The 23,117-nt window shown below is 51.1% G+C and overlaps 1 protein-coding gene across 1 annotated transcript in view; it reads right to left on the reverse strand.

The window, feature by feature from the left end:
• The window catches only part of RTEL1 (regulator of telomere elongation helicase 1), a 102,151-nt gene extending 87,287 nt beyond the window's left edge, over positions 1-14,864 (reverse strand). Inside the window, exons 1-3 of the mRNA XM_044299679.1 lie at positions 14,599-14,864; positions 12,083-12,281; positions 10,913-11,006 (exon numbers count right to left, since the gene is read on the reverse strand). Coding sequence (XP_044155614.1) covers positions 10,913-11,006; positions 12,083-12,281; positions 14,599-14,700 — 395 coding nt within the window. The 5' untranslated portion in view covers positions 14,701-14,864. The remainder of the gene's footprint in view (positions 1-10,912; positions 11,007-12,082; positions 12,282-14,598) is intronic.
• Positions 14,865-23,117: the final 8,253 nt, after the last annotated feature.

Genomic DNA, 23,117 nt, shown 5'->3' on the forward strand with positions numbered 1-23,117 from the left:
TGACCTGGGCTCCACAGTCACCGGACCTGAACCCAATCAAGATGGTTTGGGGTGAGCTGGACCGCAGAGTGAAGGCAAAAGGGCCAACAAGTGCTAAGCATCTCTGGGAACTCCTTCAAGACTGTTGGAAGACCATTTCAGGTGACTACTTCTTAAAGCTCATCAAGAGAATGCCAAGAGTGTGCAAAGCAGTAATCAAAGCAAAAGGTGGCTACTTTGAAGAACCTAGAATATGACATATTTTCAGTTGTGTCACACTTTTTTGTTATGTATATAATTCCACATGTGTTAATTCATAGTTCTGATGCCTTCAGCGTGAATCTACAATTTTCATAGTCATAAAAATAAAGAAAACTCTTTGAATGAGAAGGTGTGTCCAAACTTTTGGTCTGTACTGTATATAAGCTATGTCTCAAGACACCAAATTCAATGCAAATACAGTAATATAATTTTAACTTAATGCAAAAAAAAAAAAAAAAAAAAAAAAACACAAATGGCAGTGTAATATGTGAACCATAATTATCAAATAAGATCATGAACTATACACAATATATTTAAAACTAAATATTGAAGTAGTTTTGTGAGATTTTTTTTTTTTTTTTACTGATGACCAATCCTCCAGACAGGTCATCAGTATCTGATCGGCGCCGATCAGCTGTTTGAGAAGGCAGAGTGGCAGAGCATTCATCGGTCACGTGGCCTGGGAGCATAGAAGTGGATGGGGCTGAGCACAATACCAAGCACAGCCACTAACTATACTAATGTACAGAGCAAGGGAAAGGCCGCAGCACTCACAGAAGTGCCCGTGCCTTCTCAAACAGCTGATCAGCGGGGGTCCCTTTTAAAATATGTCTGTTTTACCAATAACAAACCACAGAGGGGCAGATTTACTACTGAAAAAGAGTCAGATTTCTGGGGCAGGTTGGGGCAAAAAACTGGCATAATTGCCTTGGACCATATTTATAGTTTTATACACCTTTTACATCCTGTCCTACAAGGGGTGTGGCTTAGCTAAAAGGGACTTGGATTCATGGAAAAGGGGTGTGGTCTAAATGAGCCAATTAACTGGTGAATATGTGCCAGACACTAAGCCAACAAATAGGTGGTGTAAAGTTAGACTGGACAGTCTATAGGTGACCCAGATTAATCATGCAGTATCAGCTACAATGTGAAATCTGGCACAGTTTAGGACTGTCTACGTTTGCACTCTTTTTCTATTAGACAGTACTAGTAAATCTCCAGAGTCCTCAAAGAATAAAAATAATACAAATTTGTTCATATTACAGAGTACAAAAACAAATGAAATGATGCCGTAAACTAGTATATAAAATGCAGAATGTAAAAAGGAGATTTTTGTGAAACTCCCCTGTAAAATCTTTTTCTCGTCTTTTCCATTGGGGGACACAGACCATGGGTATAGCTTAGAGGTATTAGTAGGAGGGACACTATGCAAATGAAAGAGCTCCTCCTCCTCGGGCTATACCCCCCGACTCCACCAGGAGGAACTCAGGCGTTGCACAAGCAGTAGGAGAAGGAGCAAGAAAAAATCATGGAAACCATCGGACCAAGCCATAAGGTCCAACCAGAAACAGAAAAACTGAACTAAAGACCCCTCCTGCAACAGGAATAATGGGTGGGAGCTGTGTCCCCCAATGGAAAAGACGAGAAAAAGATTTTACAGGTGAGTTTCACAAAAATCTCCTTTTCTCGTACTTTTTTCCATTGGGGGACACAGACCATGGGACGTCCAAAAGCAGTCCATGGGGTGGGAAAAAATATCAGCACCGCCAGGAGGAACGCCCAACGGTCAAACAGGAACCACAGCCTGCAAAACCCTGCGGCCAAAGCCGCATCAGCCGAAGCCAGTGAATGCAACTGACAAAAATTTGCAAAGGTATGCAAGGACGACCAGGTGGCCGCCGTACACAGCTGAGACGCAGAGGCACGATTGCGTCTTGCCCAGGAAGCCCCCACCGCCCTAGTGGAGTGAGCGGCAATCCTAGCCGGGGGAACTCCACCACAAGCGCGACAAGCCGCGGAAATAGCCAAGCAGATCCAGAGCGCCAAGAACGGCGGACGGAAGCAGTAGCCGCGAGATACACCTTCAGGACCCGTACAACATCCAGGGAATGCAGAGTGCGTTCCTTGGGGTTAGCCGGAGAAGGACAAAAGAAAGGCAGGTCAAGATCCTCATCAAGGTGGAAGGGAGAGACCACCCTGGGCAAAAAGAAGGGGACTGGACGGAGCACAACTTAATCCTGGTGGAAAACCAGAAAGGCTCCTGACAGGAAAGAGTGGCCAGCTTCGACACCAGTCTGACTTAAAAGCTCGTGATGGGATGTGAACTCACAGCCACTGCATAATAGCCCAGAACTTTAATCACTACGCTATGTAGCTGTATCAGAAGCTATGGTCACAAGGAAGTCCAGATGAGAACAGTCAGAGAGACCATCCTCAAAGGCTCGAAGGGGGCCGACTGCAGAGCGCGCAGAACCAAATTGAGATCCCAAGGAGACAAAGGGGGAACATACGGGGAACCGAATGCGCCACCCCCTGAAGAAAGGTCACCACCAGACCCTTAAGAGCAAGGGACCTCTGACGGCCCGCGCCGAAACCTGACCTTACAGGGAACTAAGCGACAGTCCCTGCACAAGCCCAGACTGAAGAAAAGACAGTACCATCAAGATGGAAAAACGAAGGGGAGGGAACCCCGAACCCTCACAAAAGGACAGGAAGGCCATCCAGGTACGATAGTAAATCCGGGAGGAAGAAGACTTCCCCGGACTGATCATGGTCCTAACCACTAAATCCGAGAACCCCATCTTCATCAGGATGGCGGTTTCAACAGTCACGCCGGTAAACGAAGAGACCGTAAATTCCGGTGGAAGAACGGGCCCTGAGACAGTAGGTCCTGTCTGTCGGGAAGAGGCCATGGGGCGTCCGCCAGCAACCGAGCCACGTCCGAAAAACCACGCGCGGCGAGGCCACTCTGGGGTGATGAGAACGGTCGGATTCCCTTCCGCCTCGAACTGGCGTAGACCCTTTGGTAGGAGAGGAAAACAGAGGAGGCTGAAGTCCTGCCACGGAGACACCTGCGCATCCATCCGTACGCCTTCGGATCTCGGGCGCGAGCCAGGACCACTGGGATCTTGTTGTTGAACCCGGACGCAATTAAGTCCACATCCGGACGGTCCCATCTGTGGCAGATTTCTTCGAACCCTTCTGGATGCAGAGACCACTCGCTTGGATCCACCTTGTTGTGGCTTAGAAAGTCCGCTGTCCAGTTGTCCACTCCTGGAATGTAAACTGCTGACAACACCGGAACGTGCGTCTCCGCCCACGTCAGAATTCTCTTCACCTCCTGCATCACCATCCGGCTGCGGGTCCCGCCCTGATGGTAGATATAGGCCACGGCCGCGGCATTGCCCATTTGAACCCGCACTGGGAGGCCCGCAAGGAGAGAGGTCCAATAGGAGAGAGAGAGCGGAAAAAAAAAAATCGCCCTCAGTTCCAGAAAGTTGATTGGAAGGCGAGACTCTGCCGCCGACCAAATCCCTTGAACCGTGCGAGACTGGAAAACGCCCCCCCCCAACCCAGGATGCTGGCATCGGTGGTGACGATTGTCCAGGAGAATGCGAGAAAGGAACTCCCCGACCTCAGGTTCATCGGGAACAGCCACCAAGGGAGAGCTGCCCGAACCCGCTGAAAGGTAAAGGATCTCCTGTTGCGCCAGGCGAGTATGAAACTGGGCATATGGAAGGCCTCGAAAGAGGCTACCATAAGACCCAGGACCTGCAAGTATTCCCGAATGGAGAGGCACGGGGAGCGCAGCAGATGCAACACTGCCCCCTGGATCTGGGAGGACTTGAAGGCTGGCAGAATACTTTGGCAGCCGAGGTGTCCAAAATCATCCTCCGGAAGGAGAGCCTCTGGGACGGGAAGAGGCAGGAGTTTGGGAAAGTTACCAGCCAGCCGAACCGTTCCAGAGTCTGAACAGTGATCCGGACGCTGTCCTTGGTCTGTGGTAGAGAGGGGGGCCTCTATCCGGATATCGTCCCGATAGGGCAGCAAAGGAATGCCCCTGGTACGAAGAAGCGCCATGAGCGGTCCAGGACCGTGGCAAGGGCCCGCGGGGTGGTCGCCAACCCGAAGGAAGGGCGACAAACTGACAGTGTCGACCCTTAATGGCGAAGCGCAGGAATCGATGGTGGGATTCCGCAATCGGGACATGTGATAGGCCTAGGAGCAGCAGGGCGGGCTGACTGGGCCCTCTAGTGCCGGGAAGGCTGGTGTAAAGGAAGGCCTCTTTGCGGGCGACCTGAGACCCCCGGCGGAGGAAGCAGGCGACGGCCTACCAGATGAGAAACGGCAAAAGGCATGCAGAGATGAACTCGTCCAGCTGATCCCCATAAGGTCTGGAAACCCCAAAGGGGAGATTAGCAAGGGAACGCTTGGTGGAGGCGTCAGCGTCCCACACCTTCAATCAGATCTCTTCGCGCTGAGTGACAGAGATGGCCAACCTGCGGGCAAAGAGGGAAACAATGTCCCTAGAAGCTTCGCAAAGAATCTTAGAAGCCTGAGACATCTGGAGAACCAACTCCAGTGTGTTAGTAGCCGCATCTCGTACCGCCAGTTCCTGGTGGTGGTGCTGTAACCACACCGAGAGAGCACTGGCTACCCCTGCTGAGTGAAAGGTAGGTCACAGGGACGCGCTGCCAGCGAAAAAAGGACCTGGAAGAGAGTCTATGCGTCTGTCTACAGCATCCTGGAAAGAGGAACTGACTAAGACAGGAAGGGCCATATAATTGGCTAATCCGGCCACCGGAGGATCCACCTTAGGGGGAGGAGACACCTCTCCTCGCCATCAGCAGGGAAAGGAAAGTATGCGCTGGGTGGTCGAGAACCTTATTAAGACTACCCCAGGCCCTGGACATGACCGCGGAAAAATCCCTCATGGACCGGGAACATGGTAGTCTCCGACTGCCTGGACGGAAAAAGGGGGAACTCCTGACCAGTGGAAGGAGGAGAATCCCCTTGGAGAATAAAGGTGTCTCGGACAGTCGCCACTAAGTCAGCCACCCTGGTGGAGAGCTTAGGCGAGGGGTCCCGCTCCATGACCTAATCAGAGCCGGAAATTCTCCTTCAGACTTGCGCTCCCTAAGGGAGGGGAGAGTCGCCCGAACGCGCCTCTAGACGAGGGGGGGGGGGGGGAGCCGGAGCCATCCGAGGAGGGATGCTGCTGCTCGCGCTCCCTGTTAGTAGTCGGGCGTCTTCTGTGGAAAACCACTTAGAGAGGTGGTTGGCGTCACAGGATTTGAAAATGCCCTATAGTCCAAAAAGGACCTGGCTCGTCCGAGCCGGATAATTCCCCTTCGGATTACTCTCCCTAGGGAGGGGGAAGAGCAGTCCGAAAGCGCCACAGGCGAGGTGAGGGGGGTGGAGAGACGGAGACATCCGAGGTGGGATGCTGCCGCTCACGCTGCCTCTTCGTAGTCAGTCACCCACTGTGGGGACCACTGAGAGAGATGGAGTCGTTAGCGCCACAGGATTAAAGGACATGGTTGCCTTGGCGACTAAGACCAATTTAGCGGCCGCGCTGGACATGGCAGATGCCCAAGCGGGGACCGCAGGCTCCCAGGGACGTGGAGGAGGGGGGTAAGGCAGGGATGCAGGTAATACTTATCTGCTCCTGCAGATCTTCTCCCTCGACTCCAGGACCAGCAGGGATGCACCTCTTCAGGCTTCTGACTCCTTGTCCAGGAGTGCAGTGTTCTGGTGGAGGGTGGCAGCAGGAGACCCAGTAGCTGGTGGGATATCGGAGCTGCAGGTCGAGCCCGGATCCACTTGTCTTCTTTGGGGGGCAATGGAGGCAGCCAGGCAGCGTCCAAGGACGGCGGCGGGCATTCCACGGGGGACCAGGAAGGCGCCATGCCGACCTGTGTCCCCATCTAGAATAATGTAAACAATTTTTGAAGGCTGAAAGGGGCTTTGAACTCAGAAAGCCTGGACATGGGGCAGCAGCAGCATTACCACTGTGCTACCAGCTTGCCTGGCACAAAACGGAGTAGAGTGATGAGGAGCTGCACGGCCGTGAGCAAACAGAGTCTCCGGTGTAAGGAGAGTCAGAGCGGCATGCCGAGGCTCCGCCCCCCCGAACGCGTCATTATGGCGCGAAAAAAAGCGCGCGAAAATAAGCGCGCGCGAAAATATGCACGCGCGCGCGATTTAAACAAACACCACGACTCCCCTCACGTGGTGCAGCAGGGGTTAACGAGGCCATGGAGGAGCGGCCTGCCGGCGGGCGCTGAGAGAGCGCAGCAGCCAAGGCCCGACGAGAGAAGCGCTGAAGCCCACAGTTTAAAGGGGAAGAGATGCCAGTACTCCAGTGCCAAAATGAAGAAAGTGCCCCATCAGGATCCTTCTTCAAGCTCACCCAGGTAGCCACAGACAAACAGACACAGAGGGAGGGGGAGGGACTGGGCAATACTTATCTGCTCAGCATGCTCCCTCGATGTCCAGACCAGCAGGGATGCGCCTCTTCAGACTTCTGACTCCAATCCAGGAGAACAGTGCTCTGGAGGAGGGTAGGCAGCAGGCGTCCCAGCAGCTGGTGGGATGCCGGAGCTAACAGGTCGAGCCCGGATCCACTTATCTTCTTGGGGGGAAATGGAGGCAGCCAGGCAACGTCCCAAAGACGGCGGCGGGCACTCCACGGGGGACCAGGAAGGCGCCATGCCGACCTGTGTCCCCATCTAGAATAAAAATAACAAAAAGGAGTAGAATCAGAGAGTGTCAACCTCCTTCACCAGACACTAAGCAAAGACTGAGTTCCTCCTGGTGGAGTCGGGGGGTATAGCCCGAGGAGGAGGAGCTCTTTCATTTGCATAGTGTCCCTCCTACTAATACCTCTAAGCTATACCCATGGTCTGTGTCCCCCAATGGAAAAAAGTACGAGAAATATCCGTTAATGTACCATACCTTCTTTAATCAGTAAACTCTTAAGTGCAGTAACCATGACAAAAAATGTAGTTCTGCAGAGTATCACTCCTTGCAATACACATACCTTCTTAGAAAGTTGACCACACTGTTCATTTCGTAAATTATAGAACATGTCCTATACTTGGCCACAAAATGCGGTTCACAGACCCATTGAAGTCAATGGGTCTGGAAAAAAAAAAAAAAAAAAAAACACAGACGTCATCCATATCTTGTGGATCTGCATTTTGCGGACTGCAAAATATATAGTCGTGTGAATGTACCCTGTACTGATGAAAAATACTGACCAAATCCTGACTTTGTGAAAAGGATAGGTTATGAATATCAGTTCAGTGGGGGAGGGGTGTTGGTCAGACACTGGCATCCCCAGCGATCAGCTGGCAGCAAAAGCCACAGCCTCCAGAACTAACACAGGGTATAAAGCCGGAAGCACAGTCCTATACATTGTGTAGCAGTCACGTCAGGTTACTGCAGCCCATTCAGCAGCGTATGGGTCTCCCCTATATCCAATAAAGCAGGCATGCTCAACCTGCGACTCTCCAGCTGTTGTAAAACTACAACTCCCACAATGCCCTGCTGTAGGCCGTTTGGGCATGCTGGGAGTTGTAGTTTTGCAACAGCTGGAGGGCCACAGGTTAAGAATGCCTGCAATAAAGCATACATGTAGAAAAAAAGGCAGTACAACCATATATAAGAGGATACATATATTCGAATATCAGGGGCGGACATATCGCCTGTGCAGCCGCTTCAGCTGCACAGAGGCCCGGCGTGTGAGGGGGCCCATTTAAACTAGTGAGCGCTTCTGGAAGCGTTCACTAGTATCATACTAGTGAGCGCATCCAGAAGCGCTAACTAGTATGAATGGGCCACCTCTAGAGAGGCGGTGGCGGTGGAGAGAAGCGCTTACTTACCCCTCCGGCTCTGCTTCCTCCCTGGTCTCCTCCAGCCTGACTGCGTACAGTGCGCACTACGACCTGACGCTGTATGCAGTCAGGTCATGTGACTGAGCAGTGCGGGCTGTTGGAGACACATCAGGACACCCCAGCGGACATGGAGAGCAGCGGAGCAGGAGAGGTAAGTTTTCATTATTTATTTTTAGTCTGATCTGAGGTCTGATGGGGGTCTTTCACATCGATATGGGGGTGCCTGAATAAGTAATTAACAACTAATATTAGGAGGGGGGTTCTGAGCAAGTGACATATGGGGGGGCTGAGCAATTGACATATGGGGGGCCTGCCTATTTTATATACTGGCAGACATGGGGGGCACTATGGAGGGGGCAAAGGAGCACTATGGGGGCATTTTCTGGGGCCCTATCTTATAATCTTATATACTGACAGACATGGGGGCACTATGGAGGGGAGAAGCACTTTGGGGGCCCTATCTTATATACTAGCACACATGGGGGGCACTATAGAAAAGAGGGGAGCACTATGGAGAAGGGGGGAGAGGAGCACTATTGGGGTCATTATATAGGGGAATTATACTGGCACACATTATGGGGGCATTTTATACTGGCACATTTTTAGGCACCATGGGGACAAGGGGAGGCGCACTTTTGGGGCACGATATAGGAGTATTTTATACTGGCACAAAATATAGGGCACTATGGGGATCTTTTCTCAACTGGGGGCACTAAGAGGAGGTATTTTTTATACTGCCACACAACAGGGCATTTTTATTTTTACTGTAACACATTATAAAGAGAATTACTACTACCGTGGGCATTATGGTGGGCTTTATTACAGTTGAAGGACTATGAATACTAGTATGAGCACTATGGGAGCATTATTACTTCTGGGAAAAAGTGGGGACATTATAACTGTAGGGGCACTATTGCTACTACGTGTTGTCTGGTAGATAGATATTTCTATTGGTGGGACTTTGGGGAGCAGTATTACTGTGGGGGGCACCCTGGCACGGCATCAGCTTAACACAATTATTTTTGGGGAACATTATGTTTACACTATTAGTGTCAGGAACTCTGTTTCCTGGGCACAATTATTTTTTAGGACACTGTGTGCCAATAATTATTGAAGGGGAACTATATGTGTGTAACTTGTATAGGGAGCACAGAGGGCATAGTATTGGGGGTGGCAGGATGGGGACCGGTGTTCAGAAGGTGGGAGGATGAAGTACAAGTAGGAAACTAAGAGGTCTATTAAACTCTGCAGAGAGAAGAGATGGCTGAAAGAAATCATCACGGCGGTCTGGTCTGAAAGGAGAAGATGAGGAAAGAGAACATCTACATCAAAGGAGACGTCACTGGATGGAAGAGGTATGTGGACCTGTATTAGGCTACTTTCACATCTGCGTTAGTGATTCTGGCAGGCTATGGCAGCCTTCTGGAATTCATTGGATCCAGCACTGCTGGATGCAGACAGAATGCCCGCCGGCCCCATTGACTATAACGGGGTACGGCAGAGATCCGGCCACAATGAGCGGGACACAAACCGCTGCATGCTGCGGTTTGTGTACGGCCGATTACTTGCATTTTCTGCTGGATCAGGTGGCCGGAGCGTAGTGCCGCAGGTGTGAAACTAGCCTTAGGCCTCATGCACACAACCGTTGTTGTGTTCCGTTCAGCAAAATGGGGTTCCGTTGTTCCGTGATCCGTTTTTGTTTCCGTGTGTCTTCCTTTATTTTTGGAGGACCACCAGACATAAAGGAAGGTAAAAAAAATGTCTATGACAGGTTTGCCATGCAAATGATAGGAATAAAACGGACGCAGACGACAATCTTGTGTGCCTCTGCGGTTTTTAGCGGTCCTATTGACTTGAATAGGTCCGCGAACCGTTTCCCGCGGACAAGAATAGGACAGGTTATATTTTTTTGACGGACTGGAACCACGGACGCGGATGGCAAACTATGCACTATCCGCATTTTCAACGGCTCCATAGAAATGAATGGGTCCGCACCTGAAACACTAAAATCAGCGGAACGGACGCGGAAGCAAACAACGGTCGTGTGCATGAGGCCTTACCCTGTATGTTTTGCATCGCTATAAGTGATGTTAGGACGGAATAGGTTAGGTTGCGAATTTGCACAGGGGCCCTATGCTGTCTGTGTCCGCCCCTGATGAATATGTTGCCTATATGCTTTATTGCAGGCATGCTCAATCTGCGGCCCTCCAGCTAGTGCAAAACTACAACTCCCATCATCCCCGGACAGCCCACAGCTATCAGCCTACAGCAGGGCATGGGGGGAGTTGTAGTTTTACAACAGCTGGAAGGCCACAGGTCTAGCATGCCTGCTTTATTGGATTTATAGGTGTTACACATTAATTTATTGGTGGTGCCCACTGTAAATTGCTTAGTTCATAGAGTATGGCCCTTTCTGCTTCCATAAACCGTTATTTCCTGTGGAAGAGCCTCCTACTAACAGCTGATTGGTGGAGATGATGGTGTCAGACCCCCACAATCTGATATTGATCATTAGGTCATTAATACTGAAGTCCCAGTATACCGCTTCATTCAGAACCATAAACGATGTTGTAGCACTTACTTTTGACAACCAGATGGTGGTTAGTAAGATAGTTAAAGGGGTTGTGCTCTTTTTGGTGGTGGGGTGTCAGACGAAGCACACTTACCGGCTTCCCAACTCCTTTACTCTATGGCCTCAGCTGCTCCGCTGGGCTCTCTGGATGTAATCTCTGGCCGCAGCGGTGACCTGCTCCCCTTGCATCACTTGACCACGTCATGACGCAAGGGGAACAAGTCACCACTGCGTTGTCAAACAGCCCAGCGGAGCAGCCGAGGCCAGTGAGCGAACATATGGAAACTAGCGCTGGGAAGCAGGTAAGCAAGCTTCCCTTTGCAGGTCTGCCAAACCCCCCACAACAGTGCACAGCCCCTTCGAGGACAATTGTGGTTTCTAACCTGCCTCCACCCCACAGTGACCCTTTTCATAAGCTTACCTGTAAGTGGTCTGCTTCAATTCACTTATGACCTGAGTCAACTGAGAGTGTGTTCTGGATGCGTAAATAATCTTGGGGATATCACTGTAGTAAGCTGTAAAATTAAATAGTTACTTTTTAAAAAGGGTGCCAGACATGGAGACATCTCAAAAATAAAAAAATTAAATAGAAAAAAAATAGAAAAAAAGTTAAGGAAAAAACAGCTGACATTCCTCTTTTGTCCTTGGTGTTTATTGATCATGTTTGTTCCATAGACCCCAGTGACATCTCCATGCAGATGACTACCTCCATTGTACCCCCTGTCTATTTCATTGTTCTTAAAGGGGTTCTCCGGGCTTTAAATACTGATGGCCTATCCTCAGGATCGATCATCAATATCAGACTGGTGAGAGTCCGACACCTGGCACCCCCGCCGATCAGCTGTATGAAGGGAAGGCGCGCTCAGTCTTTCTGCTCGCTGCTGCTATGTCTATGGCAAAGCAGCGGCGAACAGGAAAACGGCACTGCGCGCGCCTTCCCTTCATACAGCTGATCGACGGATCGTCACCCCTCTGTCCTAGTAATTTGTTACAATGTATTGGGCCTAGAGCCTAGCTGTTTAGTGCACAAAGGACTGCCTTAATTGGACCCACTGTAACAAACCTTCAGCTGCGAGAATATTTAGGCCCATACAGGACTTCTGACCCACTAGCGTGAATACAATTATAACAAAACACACAGCTGTCAAAATGACAAGGTCACGGACGGTGGAATACGGATGAGAAGGTTTCATTCAGACGCTGGAAATCCTGCCCTATCCCGTGCCCGCCCAGCTGTTGGGATGGCTTTAAGAAACTGTTTGAATATGCTGTAAAGTGTCCTGACGCTATAGCTGACTGCAGTGAACCTTTAGATTCACTGCTAGCAAGCAGAGATCTTGGAAATGCTGAGGAATTGAAAGAAAGTATACCAGTAAGTTCTATAATGAGAAGGGGCTGGCCCATGCATATTTATCCCCTACCCAAAGTAGATGCCAAATGCATGATTGCGGAGGGTCCAGCTGCCCGGCATCGCCACTGATAACAAAAACGAGCAACCCTGACTCCCCAGTGTGAATACATACCACCATCACTCCATTCATCTCAGGGCAAACATAAGCTGTGGTTTGCTTCCATGAACATCACCCCATACCTGATCCCTGTCCACTCGGCTCCCCGCTTCCCCAGTCTGCGGCCGGTCGGTCTGGGAACATCTCTGCTCCATGCATGCGCTCTTGGATTTTACGTGCAGTGATGTTATCTTTAAAATGCTGGCGCCATGCTAGTGTGGCACAGAGTAAGCATAAGGTTTTTCCAGTGCCAGTGGGACTCTCCAGAACACCATTGACTCCCTGACAACGACAAAAAAAAAAAAAAGGATTAATAGCAGATGGGAGAAAAGACTGCAGAATTCTAGCACCAAAACAATTCGCTCCTCCGACACTCACCAAGTGTGTATTGCCTATTGTAAGCCCCACACAACTGCTTCCCCTCGTGCAGGCTGCTACCAGAGGACTGCTTGTCACTAATGTGAAATATTCAACCTCCAAGCAAAAGACCCTTCCTGCAGATTTGATTCCTAGTGCCCAAAACCCTCCAACCGTCTCCCTCAGCTTCGGGCCACCATCTAGGGGGGCAGCCGTTCCCAGATGGTTTGACTCCAGTATCTTTCAATCTTTGACTTCCAGTCTTTTCCAATTATTTAGGGTTCTGCCCTAAAAAGACCCTCCTGGCAGCTTCCACCTAGTGCATGTCCCTCCAAGCGCAAGCCCCCCCCCCCCCCCAGCAGCCTGCTCCAAGCGCAAACCCCCCCCCCCAGCAGCCTGCTCCTAGCGCAAGCCCCCCCCCAGCAGCCTGCTCCTAGCGCAAGCCCCCCCCCAGCAGCCTGCTCCTAGCGCAAGCCCCCCCCAGCAGCCTGCTCCTAGCGCAAGCCCCCCCCCAGCAGCCTGCTCCTAGCGCAAGCCCCCCCCAGCAGCCTGCCCTAGCGCAAGCCCCCCCCAGCAGCCTGCTCCTAGCGCAAGCCCCCCCCCAGCAGCCTGCTCCTAGCGCAAGCCCCCCCCCAGCAGCCTGCTCCTAGCGCAAGCCCCCCCCAGCAGCCTGCTCCTAGCGCAAGCCCCCCCCAGCAGCCTGCTCCTAGCGCAAGCCCCCCCCAGCAGCCTGCTCCTAGCGCAAGCCCCCCCCCAGCAGCCTGCTCCTAGCGCAAGCCCCCCCCCCAGCAGCCTGCTCCTAGCGCAAGCCCCCCCCCCAGCAGCCTGCTCCTAGCGCAAGCCCCCCCCCCCAGCAGCCTGCTCCTAGCGCAAGCCCCCCCCCCAGCAGCCTGCTCCTAGCGCAAGCCCCCCCCCCAGCAGCCTGCTCCTAGCGCAAGCCCCCCCCCAGCAGCCTGCTCCTAGCGCAAGCCCCCCCCCAGCAGCCTGCTCCTAGCGCAAGCCCCCCCCAGCAGCCTGCTCCTAGCGCAAGCCCCCCCCCCAGCAGCCTGCTCCTAGCGCAAGCCCCCCCCCAGCAGCCTGCTCCTAGCGCAAGCCCCCCCCAGCAGCCTGCTCCTAGCGCAAGCCCCTCCCAGCAGCCTGCTCCTAGCGCAAGCCCCTCCCAGCAGCCTGCTCCTAGCGCAAGCCCCTCCCAGCAGCCTGCTCCTAGCGCAAGCCCCTCCCAGCAGCCTGCTCCTAGCGCAAGCCCCTCCCAGCAGCCTGCTCCTAGCGCAAGCCCCTCCCAGCAGCCTGCTCCTAGCGCAAGCCCCTCCCAGCAGCCTGCTCCTAGCGCAAGCCCCTCCCAGCAGCCTGCTCCTAGCGCAAGCCCCTCCCAGCAGCCTGCTCCTAGCGCAAGCCCCTCCCAGCAGCCTGCTCCTAGCGCAAGCCCCTCCCAGCAGCCTGCTCCTAGCGCAAGCCCCTCCCAGCAGCCTGCTCCTAGCGCAAGCCCCTCCCAGCAGCCTGCTCCTAGCGCAAGCCCCTCCCAGCAGCCTGCTCCTAGCGCAAGCCCCTCCCAGCAGCCTGCTCCTAGTGCAAGCCCCTCCCAGCAGCTTCATCCTAGTGCCAGCCCCTCCTAGTAGTAGCCTGCTTCTAGCACAAGCCCCTCCCAGCAGCTTCATCCTAGTGCCAGCCCCTCCTAGTAGTAGCCTGCTTCTAGCACAAGCCCCTCCCAGCAGCCTGCTCCTAGCGCAAGCCCCTCCCAGCAGCCTGCTCCTAGTGCCAGCCCCCCCAGCAGCGTCATCCTAGTGCCAGCCCCTCCTAGTAGTAGCCTGCTTCTAGCACAAGCCCCTCCCAGCAGCTTCATCCTAGTGCAAGCCCCTCCCAGCAGCTTGCTCCTAGTGCAAGCCCCTCCCAGCAGCCTGCTCCTAGTGCAAGCCCCTCCCAGCAGTCTGCTCCTAGTGCCAGCCCCCCCCCCCCCAGCAGCTTCATCCTAATGCCAGCCCCTCCTAGTAGTAGCCTGCTTCTAGCACAAGCCCCTCCCAGCAGCTTCATCCTAGTGCAAGCCCCTCCCAGCAGCCTGCTCCTAGTGCAAGCCCCTCCCAGTAGTAGCCTGCTCCTAGCACAAGCCCCTCCTAGTCTGCCTCTAGTGTGCTTTATGTCCAAGTGCAAGCCTCTCCCACTTGTGTCCAGCTAACGTGAAGCCTGTAGGAGCTCCTGGTGTGAGTTGGAGGAGCTGTCACTCGTGGCGCCTCCATGCTGAACGCACCTTCTGTAGACACTCCAGCACTTTGGACATATAATCCTCCTGACATTTGTACGGAGTGAACGGGAAGTCCAGGGTGACCCCGCAAAGCTGCAGCAGAGGCATGTCGGGGCCCGGTCAGCCGCCGCAATCTTCCAGGACCGGCTGCAAGCTTCACAACTCCCGCCCGTACGTCATGACGTCACGCAGAACGGCTGACGTCACCTGGGACTTTTTATTTGAGACCGGGCTGCATGTCTTTGCGGCGCTTTGACCCACAAGTGCCCGGCTGTGGTAATAATAACGTGTTTCGTGGTGACAGACCGGTCATAGTGCCGTGGAGTCAAAGGCTGCAAAAAAATGGTTCCCACAACAGAGATGGAAATCGTTTAGGATGCGTACGGCATGCTGGGAGTTGTAGTTTCTCAGTATTTTATGGTTAGGTGACTGTAGGGCAGGGATCAGCAACCTTTGGCACTTCAGCTGCTGTGAAACTACAACCTCCCAGCATGCACACGTACTTGGCTGTTCTTGTAACTTCCATAGAAGTTTTGGTTTCAGAACAGGGGGCCTGAGGTTGCTGATCCCTGCTGTAAGAGATCTGCAGGAGTTGCCCCTAGCAAACAGTTAGGACTTTGCTGCAGTAAATGGGGCCAGCAATCAGATTGGTCATACCTCCCAGCCTTTGAGAAGCCTAATGCTCCATTCACACATCCGCAAAAGGGTCCGAATGGTGCGGACCCTTTCATTCTCTATGGGCCCGGACGTGAAGCAGAGAGCACACTATGTGCTCTCCGCTTGCACATTTGCGGAGCACGGCCCCGAACTTCCGGTCCGCAGCTCCGCAAAAGATAGAACATGTCCTATTCTTGTCCACAGCTGCGGACAAGAATAGGCATTTCTATAGGGGGTGCCGGCCAGGTGTATTGCGGGTCTGCAACACACCACGGACGTGTGAATGCACCCTAAGGAGTAGTGACGCAGCAGTATCTATCTGTACACGTCCAGTCCCCTTTGTACGTCTTTACAGTAGTTATGACCACCTACTGCTCCCTCAGTGCCCACTTAACAGTAGAATGTCCCCTTAGGCTACTTTCACACTAGCGTTTTTACTGGATCGGGCAGGGTTCAGCAAAAATGCTTCCGTTATAAACCGATGCGGTTGAATCTTTTAACATAACCAAGACGGATCCATCATGAACTCCATTGAAAGTCAATGGAGGACGGATCTGTTTTCTATTGTGGCAAAGAAAACGGATCCGTCCCCATTGACTTGCATTGGGGTTCATTCCGGATCCGTCTTGCTCTGCATCTGTTGGGGCAAAACCCCCATCTCTGTGATTGTCGGGATTCCAATTGAAGTTTTGTTTATGAGCGCTCAGAGAGCTGACACAGACACACTGCTGAATCAAATCCTCTCTCAATCCTTTATTCCATAAAAACATACATTTTTATAACACTATAGATAACAGAGAAATCTGGCACACCACAAAGGGGTGAAAAGCGAAACTAATGATTTGATTGGTTATTCATAAAAGGTAATACTTCCGCATCATACTAATTCAATTCTAATTAAAAAGGTTCTGCAGAATCTTTTCTCAAAGTTAGTATTCGTTAGCAGCGCATCCCAAACTTAGGCTACTTTCACACTGGCGTTTTGGCTTTCCGTTTCTGAGATCTGTTCAGGGCTCTCACAAGCGGTCCAAAATGGATCAGTTTGGCCCTAATGCATTCTGAATGGAAAAGGATCCGCTCAGAATGCATCAGTTTGGCTCCGTTCAGCCTCCATACCGCCTTGGAGGCGGACACCACTGCTTGCAGCGTTTTGGTGTCCATCTGACGAAACAGCCAAACGGATCCGTCCTGACACACGATGTAAGTCAATAGGGACGGATCCGTTTTCTATGACACAATCTTCGTCTTGGCTATGTTACAGTTAATGCAAACTGATCCATTCAGAACGGATGCAGACGGTTGTATTATCTCAACGGATCCGTCTGTGCAGATCCATGACAGATCAGCACCAAACGCGAGTGTGAAAGTAGCCTAATGTTAAAGGGGATATTAATTATTGATATTTATGCAAATCTCAGTAATTAATATTCATAAATAGGCATAATCGTCTTGTGATGGCTCCGCCTATTTATGCCTTAATGAATAACAAATCACTACTGATTGCCCTACACTAATCACTAAACTAGCTGCAAGCGCCTTACTGACTACCCCTAGTGATCACACATTACACAATTGGTATAAATGACACGGTATTTATTAATAATACATTAGTTATACAACACCAACAATATACTAACTCTATTGCGGCGTTACTTTACAACCAAAAAGGTATTAGGTTTATAACTATATATATCTATAACAAGGGGATAGATATATATTGTTATAACCGCGCACTACAATATAAATACACACACACTAATACAATATACTGACACGGTTCTAACTACACTACACAGTCCCAAATCCCACCTACAATCTAACTATACAATCATACAGGTATAACAGCCCTCCCGCCTGGCTCTATAATATCCCTATGGGATAATAGGGGTGAGGTATCTGGGGGGTAGGCACGACAGGGCTATCACAAAACACAGCAAGGGTTGGGGGCAGAGAATCAGGGGTAACAGGGTATGGGGTCAGGGTACAGCAATATGGGGTCAGAGATAGCAGCAGTATGGGGTCAGGGATAGCAGCAGTATGGGGTCAGGGATAGCAGCAGTATGGGGTCAGGGATAGCAGCAGTATGGGGTCAGGGATAGCAGTATGGGGTCAGGGATAGAGTATGGGGTCTGGTGATAGAGTATGGGGTCAGGGAGCAGTATGGGGTCAGGGACAGCCGGGTTATGGGGTCAGGGAAAGCGTTGGTGGGATAGTGGTAGGGAGTAGAAGGGGGAGATACTTAGCGGTGTTATGCTCGTTGTCCAGAGGGGCTCGTTGGTCTAGGGGATGCCTCTTCCGCCGGGTCACTTACCTGACTGCTGAGCGGAGCGCCGCCTGTCTATTTAAACTTGGCGGCGCCCGCTCGCAGTCTCCCTATTCGCGCCGCGCGCATGCGCACCGCCGGCCTCAATACGTGGGCCGGCGCGGTGATATGACGTCACCTGCGCCGGCCCGAGGATCTCGGAGCGCGCTTCCAGGGGGGGGGATCCTTTGATCCTCCCGCCTGTGAAGCGGACGCTTACCTCCGGCGCTGTAATTACAGCGCCGGAGGTCAGCCACTCGCAGGGGCATGGGAACTCTTTGTTCCCATGTCTCTGTTAGGAGCATCATCCCCGGCGTGGCCGGAGATGGTGACAAAGGGCAGAGGATCTATTGATCCTCTGTCCTTTGTGGAGGCCGACGCTGGACATGATTGTCCAACTGTCAGGTCTCCTCCCAGCAAGCGGCATGATTCCGGCCATATATGCCTATAGATGCGTGGGGCACATCCATAGGCATATAGGAACGGACTTTACACATGGGGGCATGTTATATCTATCAAGGGGGCACATTCCTATAAAGGGGGCACATTCCTATAAAGGGGGCACATTCCTATAAAGGGGGCACATTAATACATATACACAGAGATGCATGTTGCCAAGGGGCCTACATACATCTCTGTGCATATCCACAGATCCCACCTGGAGGAGCCCATATACAAGGGCTAATATATATGTATATATGTCACGGCATACATACATATATATTTAAATATGACCCTTCCTTCAACAATCCCCCCCTGTTGTCGGGAATACGACAATAAACATTTTGGGGGAAGGGTAGGGCTGCCTTTGCCTCTTCAATCTACCCCTGGTGACTTTTCCGGGAGGACTAAAGTGATCTGACTCTTAGGTACCTAGACATCACCCATCGTGCTCCATCCTGCCTCTCATTAAAACGTCTCCATCCCCCGAGTACCCCATGTTCTTCTCCTTGGATAACTTTCTTGGTATCCTATGATCTTCAGGTGTCAGCCACTCCCAACGTAGTCTATTCCTGACTAAAATGGCTTCACCCTTGCAGTCTTTAGATCACTCCATTCAGCGACCGTATTCTCTCTCTTTGCCAGTGTTGTTCTTCTGGCGTCCGTTACCCCCACTGTTAGTGCCGGTAATTAATGTAGCACCTCCTTATGGGGTACGGACGGCCGTAGGCTGACCTTTTAATGACTTTCATTTTAATTGAAGACTCAGTTGTTGGAGAGGTTCTCTCCGGGACAGATACATAGGTTTTTACAAGGCAGGTCAGATTTTCTGGTGAGAGGTGATGTCATAGTACCTAAATTTTACCCGCGGGAAGGAACCCTGCACTACCATCATTCAGTCCAACCCTTACAAAAAATCACCATTGTCAATATTGAAGCGGCAAATACCTTAGTGATGAGGGGCCTGACCCTAGGGAATCTACTCTACCCCACTCACACAAACATGTCATATCCCTCCCAATACAATTCAGTGTGTACCCATAGAGACTCATGCCACCTGGCCTTACTTTCTATACCTCCCAAGACACTGGTAGTTAACCGACCCTTGTGTCCTTGGGGAAATGACTATAGGATGCACACGTGCGTCCAGCCATATTGTAGTATGGCTGTCGCCCATCTGCACCTAGAGTGTCCATGGGTACATAGGAACTCACATGCAAATAATCAATGTAAATCTATACACAATATATGAGGTCACAGGGTGGTCTATGATTATACCCCGAATCCTCCTACAAAAATCTACTACAATACGTGTATGCATACACACAATGTTATGAGGTCACAGGATGGCTTTTGGATTTTCATCCCGACCTTCATAGGAAACCGTATGTCCATGCGATCTCTGTCTTCAGGACTTTGTTGGAGCTAAGTCCTGAGCCTCCTGCGATTAACTTCGTGAAGTTCTGTCTGGTTCTGGTTTAGCTGGTCCGCAAGTCTCTTGACCCTCCTGTAGATTAGACACAGTCCCGTGTACATGACTATTACCAGAACCAGAAGAACTATCACCGGATGAATCAAAAGGTTGAAGAAGGATGTTGCCTTTGGACTGTAGCCGAACAGACTTTCCCACCAGGAGATCTTGGAGTCTTTGTCCAATGCGGTTGTGATTGCCGTAATTTTATTCTTGTCGTGCGTCAGTTGGATGGTGGCCTGTTTCTCTGTTTCTCGAAGATCTTTAAGTATTTTGTCTTCTTGGCTGAAGTCCAGCAGGAGATGTTTGAGTTCTACCCCAAAGCCAAGAGGAATTTTCTGGAGTCTCACGGGTACGTCGGGGCGGATGTCAAGTCTTTTCTCCGGGGTGATTGGTGTTCTTCCTTGTATCTCTGCGACATCTAAACCTAGGACGGGGCTAAGGGTGCAATACGCTCCAGGGAGGAGTACTCCTCTCTCAGTGCAGTTAGTTCCATAGATTGTATAAGACATGTTTTGCCTTTGGTACCAGCACCAATACCCCTGTCCCAAGTATTTAAGGGAAGAGGGTATTGGGCTGGCCTTCATCTCACAGGACCCCTCGGTGCTCCAACATTGGTGTCTTAACACCCGATCCTGACTACCTTGACAGAGGATAGCATCCCCTTTCTTCCAACATCCCTCTGTGTCTAACAGATAAGGATGGCCTTTCTCATAGGTTAGAACGCCCGCGGGGAGCTGTGGATGAAGCACCGTCTGGTTATTTATGACAACCCCTAAGTTAATTGCACTGTAACCTTGTCTAAGATGGCCAGATACAGGAGCCAATGACGAAGCAGTGCAAGTGAGATTCCTACAGCCGTGCCACTGTACTACCCACCAGTTGGTGTGATTGGCTGCAAAAGGAGATATAAGAGGACTTACACGTTGGCGGAGGTTAAATGGAAAGTGGCCGCCGTACAACGATGATACAATATGTTTAAGGTTGCCTGAGAGTTCACTCTGGACTTGCGTACACGCCAGAGCGAGCTGAGCTCTATCCTGTTCTTCCAAGAGACCCACGACTAACCTTCTAAACTTCTCTCGTAAAGCAGAAGATAGAGAGGTAGTGGCATCTATGTGCGAATGCTGCAAACCCTCTAAGACGTGGTTTACATCAAGCTGGGTCTCGAATCCTTCTCCGGCGTGTCGCGCAACATCCCCAAGTTTACCTCTCAGGACTTCCATGTCCATAGTGTTCAGGGCGCCCACTCCCAATGCACCTCTGCCTAGTCCCATGGCTATCAGATCTCGTCTTCCCCTTTGATTCCTGTGTATGAGATCATCCTTTCTTACCTCTTGCCCCGCCTCTATCCAACCTCTTATCATGTCAATTTGGTTCCTCACAAACTCCCCACATCTGTGATCCCATTGGTCGACTCGGAAGTCATCTACGGAAATTCTCCAAGTAAATAGGACAAATTTTGTCCCCGTGATGATCTTCCATGGGGATGACAGTTGAGGAGCTATAGGATCTGCCAATTGATGGATAGGGGCGTTGCAAGAGTCTAAATGCATTTTTACAGGTTGGAGACCTGTTGCTTCATAGGGGATCCTCACCACGGTTACACAAACTTGCCCTCTACCTTTGAACGGATACCATTGGTCACTTTCTCCAACCTGTAGCACTAGTTTTCCTACGGGTTTGGATTTAGACAGATAGACCCATTGTGTAAAGGTCCAGCACCCTTCATCTACTGCCTCGCAAAAAGGCCATCTAAACGAACCATCTATATTGATGTCAAAGTTAATATCCCTGCTACTGGGGTCTTTCCAATCGGAAGACACATACCTACCCCGGTATTCCTCATTCATAGGGGTACCGTCCATCCATACCTCCACTGTAGGGGTATCCACTCCATTGCACACCAAATCCCATCTCCAGGGATTAGTGTCCAAGGTTACCATCTGGGTATCTTGTCCCCAGTGGGCATAGGTGATGAAATAATATCCAGTCACCTCCTGAACACAATTGTCTCTCATGATGGTGATCATAAAAGACCGTATGGATGGAGATCCCTTTAACTGAGCATACCTGAGATCCTTGGCATCTGTCCGTACTTTTAAAATGGTGGCTCGGTAAAAGCCTTCCAGTTTTACCGGACCACTCTGGTCATTCCATAGGACCTGGCCAGAGTTACTGCAGTTTAAGTTTAGCATCATTATACTGGTTCGTATGTAATCTGTGGACACATGTCCCTGAACATAACTGGATTCCCTAGTGATGATCATCTGGGAATCTCTTAACATACAATAAGCTTTTAGGGTGCCCTTTACCGGAATGGGTCTGTCAAAATATGTCCTTACCCTCAGCCCATCTTGGCTATCCCTCCTTATGAAGGTAGCTTTAAGGATATACCAGCCACTATATTCTGCACCCGTGACATCCTCGGGACTCAGAACCCCCTCCTTGGTACACAACACTGTGGTAGTGTTGGCTTCCACTTGTTTGTAAGGATGCAAGTGAGGGTCCCTAGACACCCATCTTAAGGATCTCATAGGAGTAGGGTCAGAGTCCCGAAAATGTCTGAATTCTTTGAGGCAGAGGGCATGTAAATCATGTTGTATGGCAGACACATTCTCCACAGGGGTATAGTGTTGAATTACACCTTGGGCAAAACTCTCCCTCTGGAAACCATACAGATACCATTGTCCTGGTATAAAGGAAGAGTTCTCGTATGGTTTCAAGATTTTGCCCTCCAAACATTCCACCATTAAAAGGCCGGGTTTATTAACTCCCAGGCCCTCCCCCGAAGAGGTTGAGCCCGCCATCATCATGCTTACCACCAGTGCCACAAGTTGGGGATATGCCATGTTCAGAGGATCTCTACATCTTTTCAGGCTAGTCGTAGCCTTGGTGAGTCTCCCTCCTGTGATCTGTTAATTCAATGTGTGTGTAATTAGTTTCATGGATCCACCCTCGACCCACCAATACCCCCCCCCCTGGTCACCCAACTCTGTGAGGGTTCCTGTTATTGAGTTGGGGAGGCTCGGGTGGCCTTGGCCTGGTCGATATGGATCCATAAAACTCCCTGCCGCCTACGTGACTTTTTCTTGGTCGTCATCGGCCTTTGCACCTTTAGCATGGTGTCACCCATTACTTCAAGGACCTGATATGGTCCTTCCCAGTTTGCATCCCAGGGGCCGGCCCGACGGAAGATTTTCACCATCACCAGCTCTCCTACAGAGGGCATTGGTGTTTCCCCCTGTAGATACGGTCTGTGTAGCCGTATTGCTGCATGAGGCAATAACTCCTTCAGGTTTAGTTGTACCTGTTGGAGAAATAGGTCTCTGGCGATGGCGTTCTTCATCGGTTCTGACACCAGGGGTTCATTGGGCAGGCATAGGGGCATTTTGCGTCCGGTCATTAGTTCGAACGGGGTGATACCGGTACTGGTAGCCTCGGTAGCTCGGATTCCCATTAGCACGGCTGGCAGAGAGGTTACCCATGAGGAACCTTTCTCCAGAAGTGCTTTAGAAAGTCGTGTTTTTATGGTCCGGTTCATCCGCTCCACGATGCCCGCTGACTGAGGGTGGTAAGGCACATGAAATCTTTGCTTTATGTCTAAAAGACCACAAAGCGCTTTCATTACCTTACCCGTGAAATGGGTCCCTC

The sequence above is a fragment of the Bufo gargarizans genome, chromosome 6, assembly GCF_014858855.1.
Source record: "Bufo gargarizans isolate SCDJY-AF-19 chromosome 6, ASM1485885v1, whole genome shotgun sequence".
NCBI lineage: Eukaryota > Metazoa > Chordata > Amphibia > Anura > Bufonidae > Bufo > Bufo gargarizans.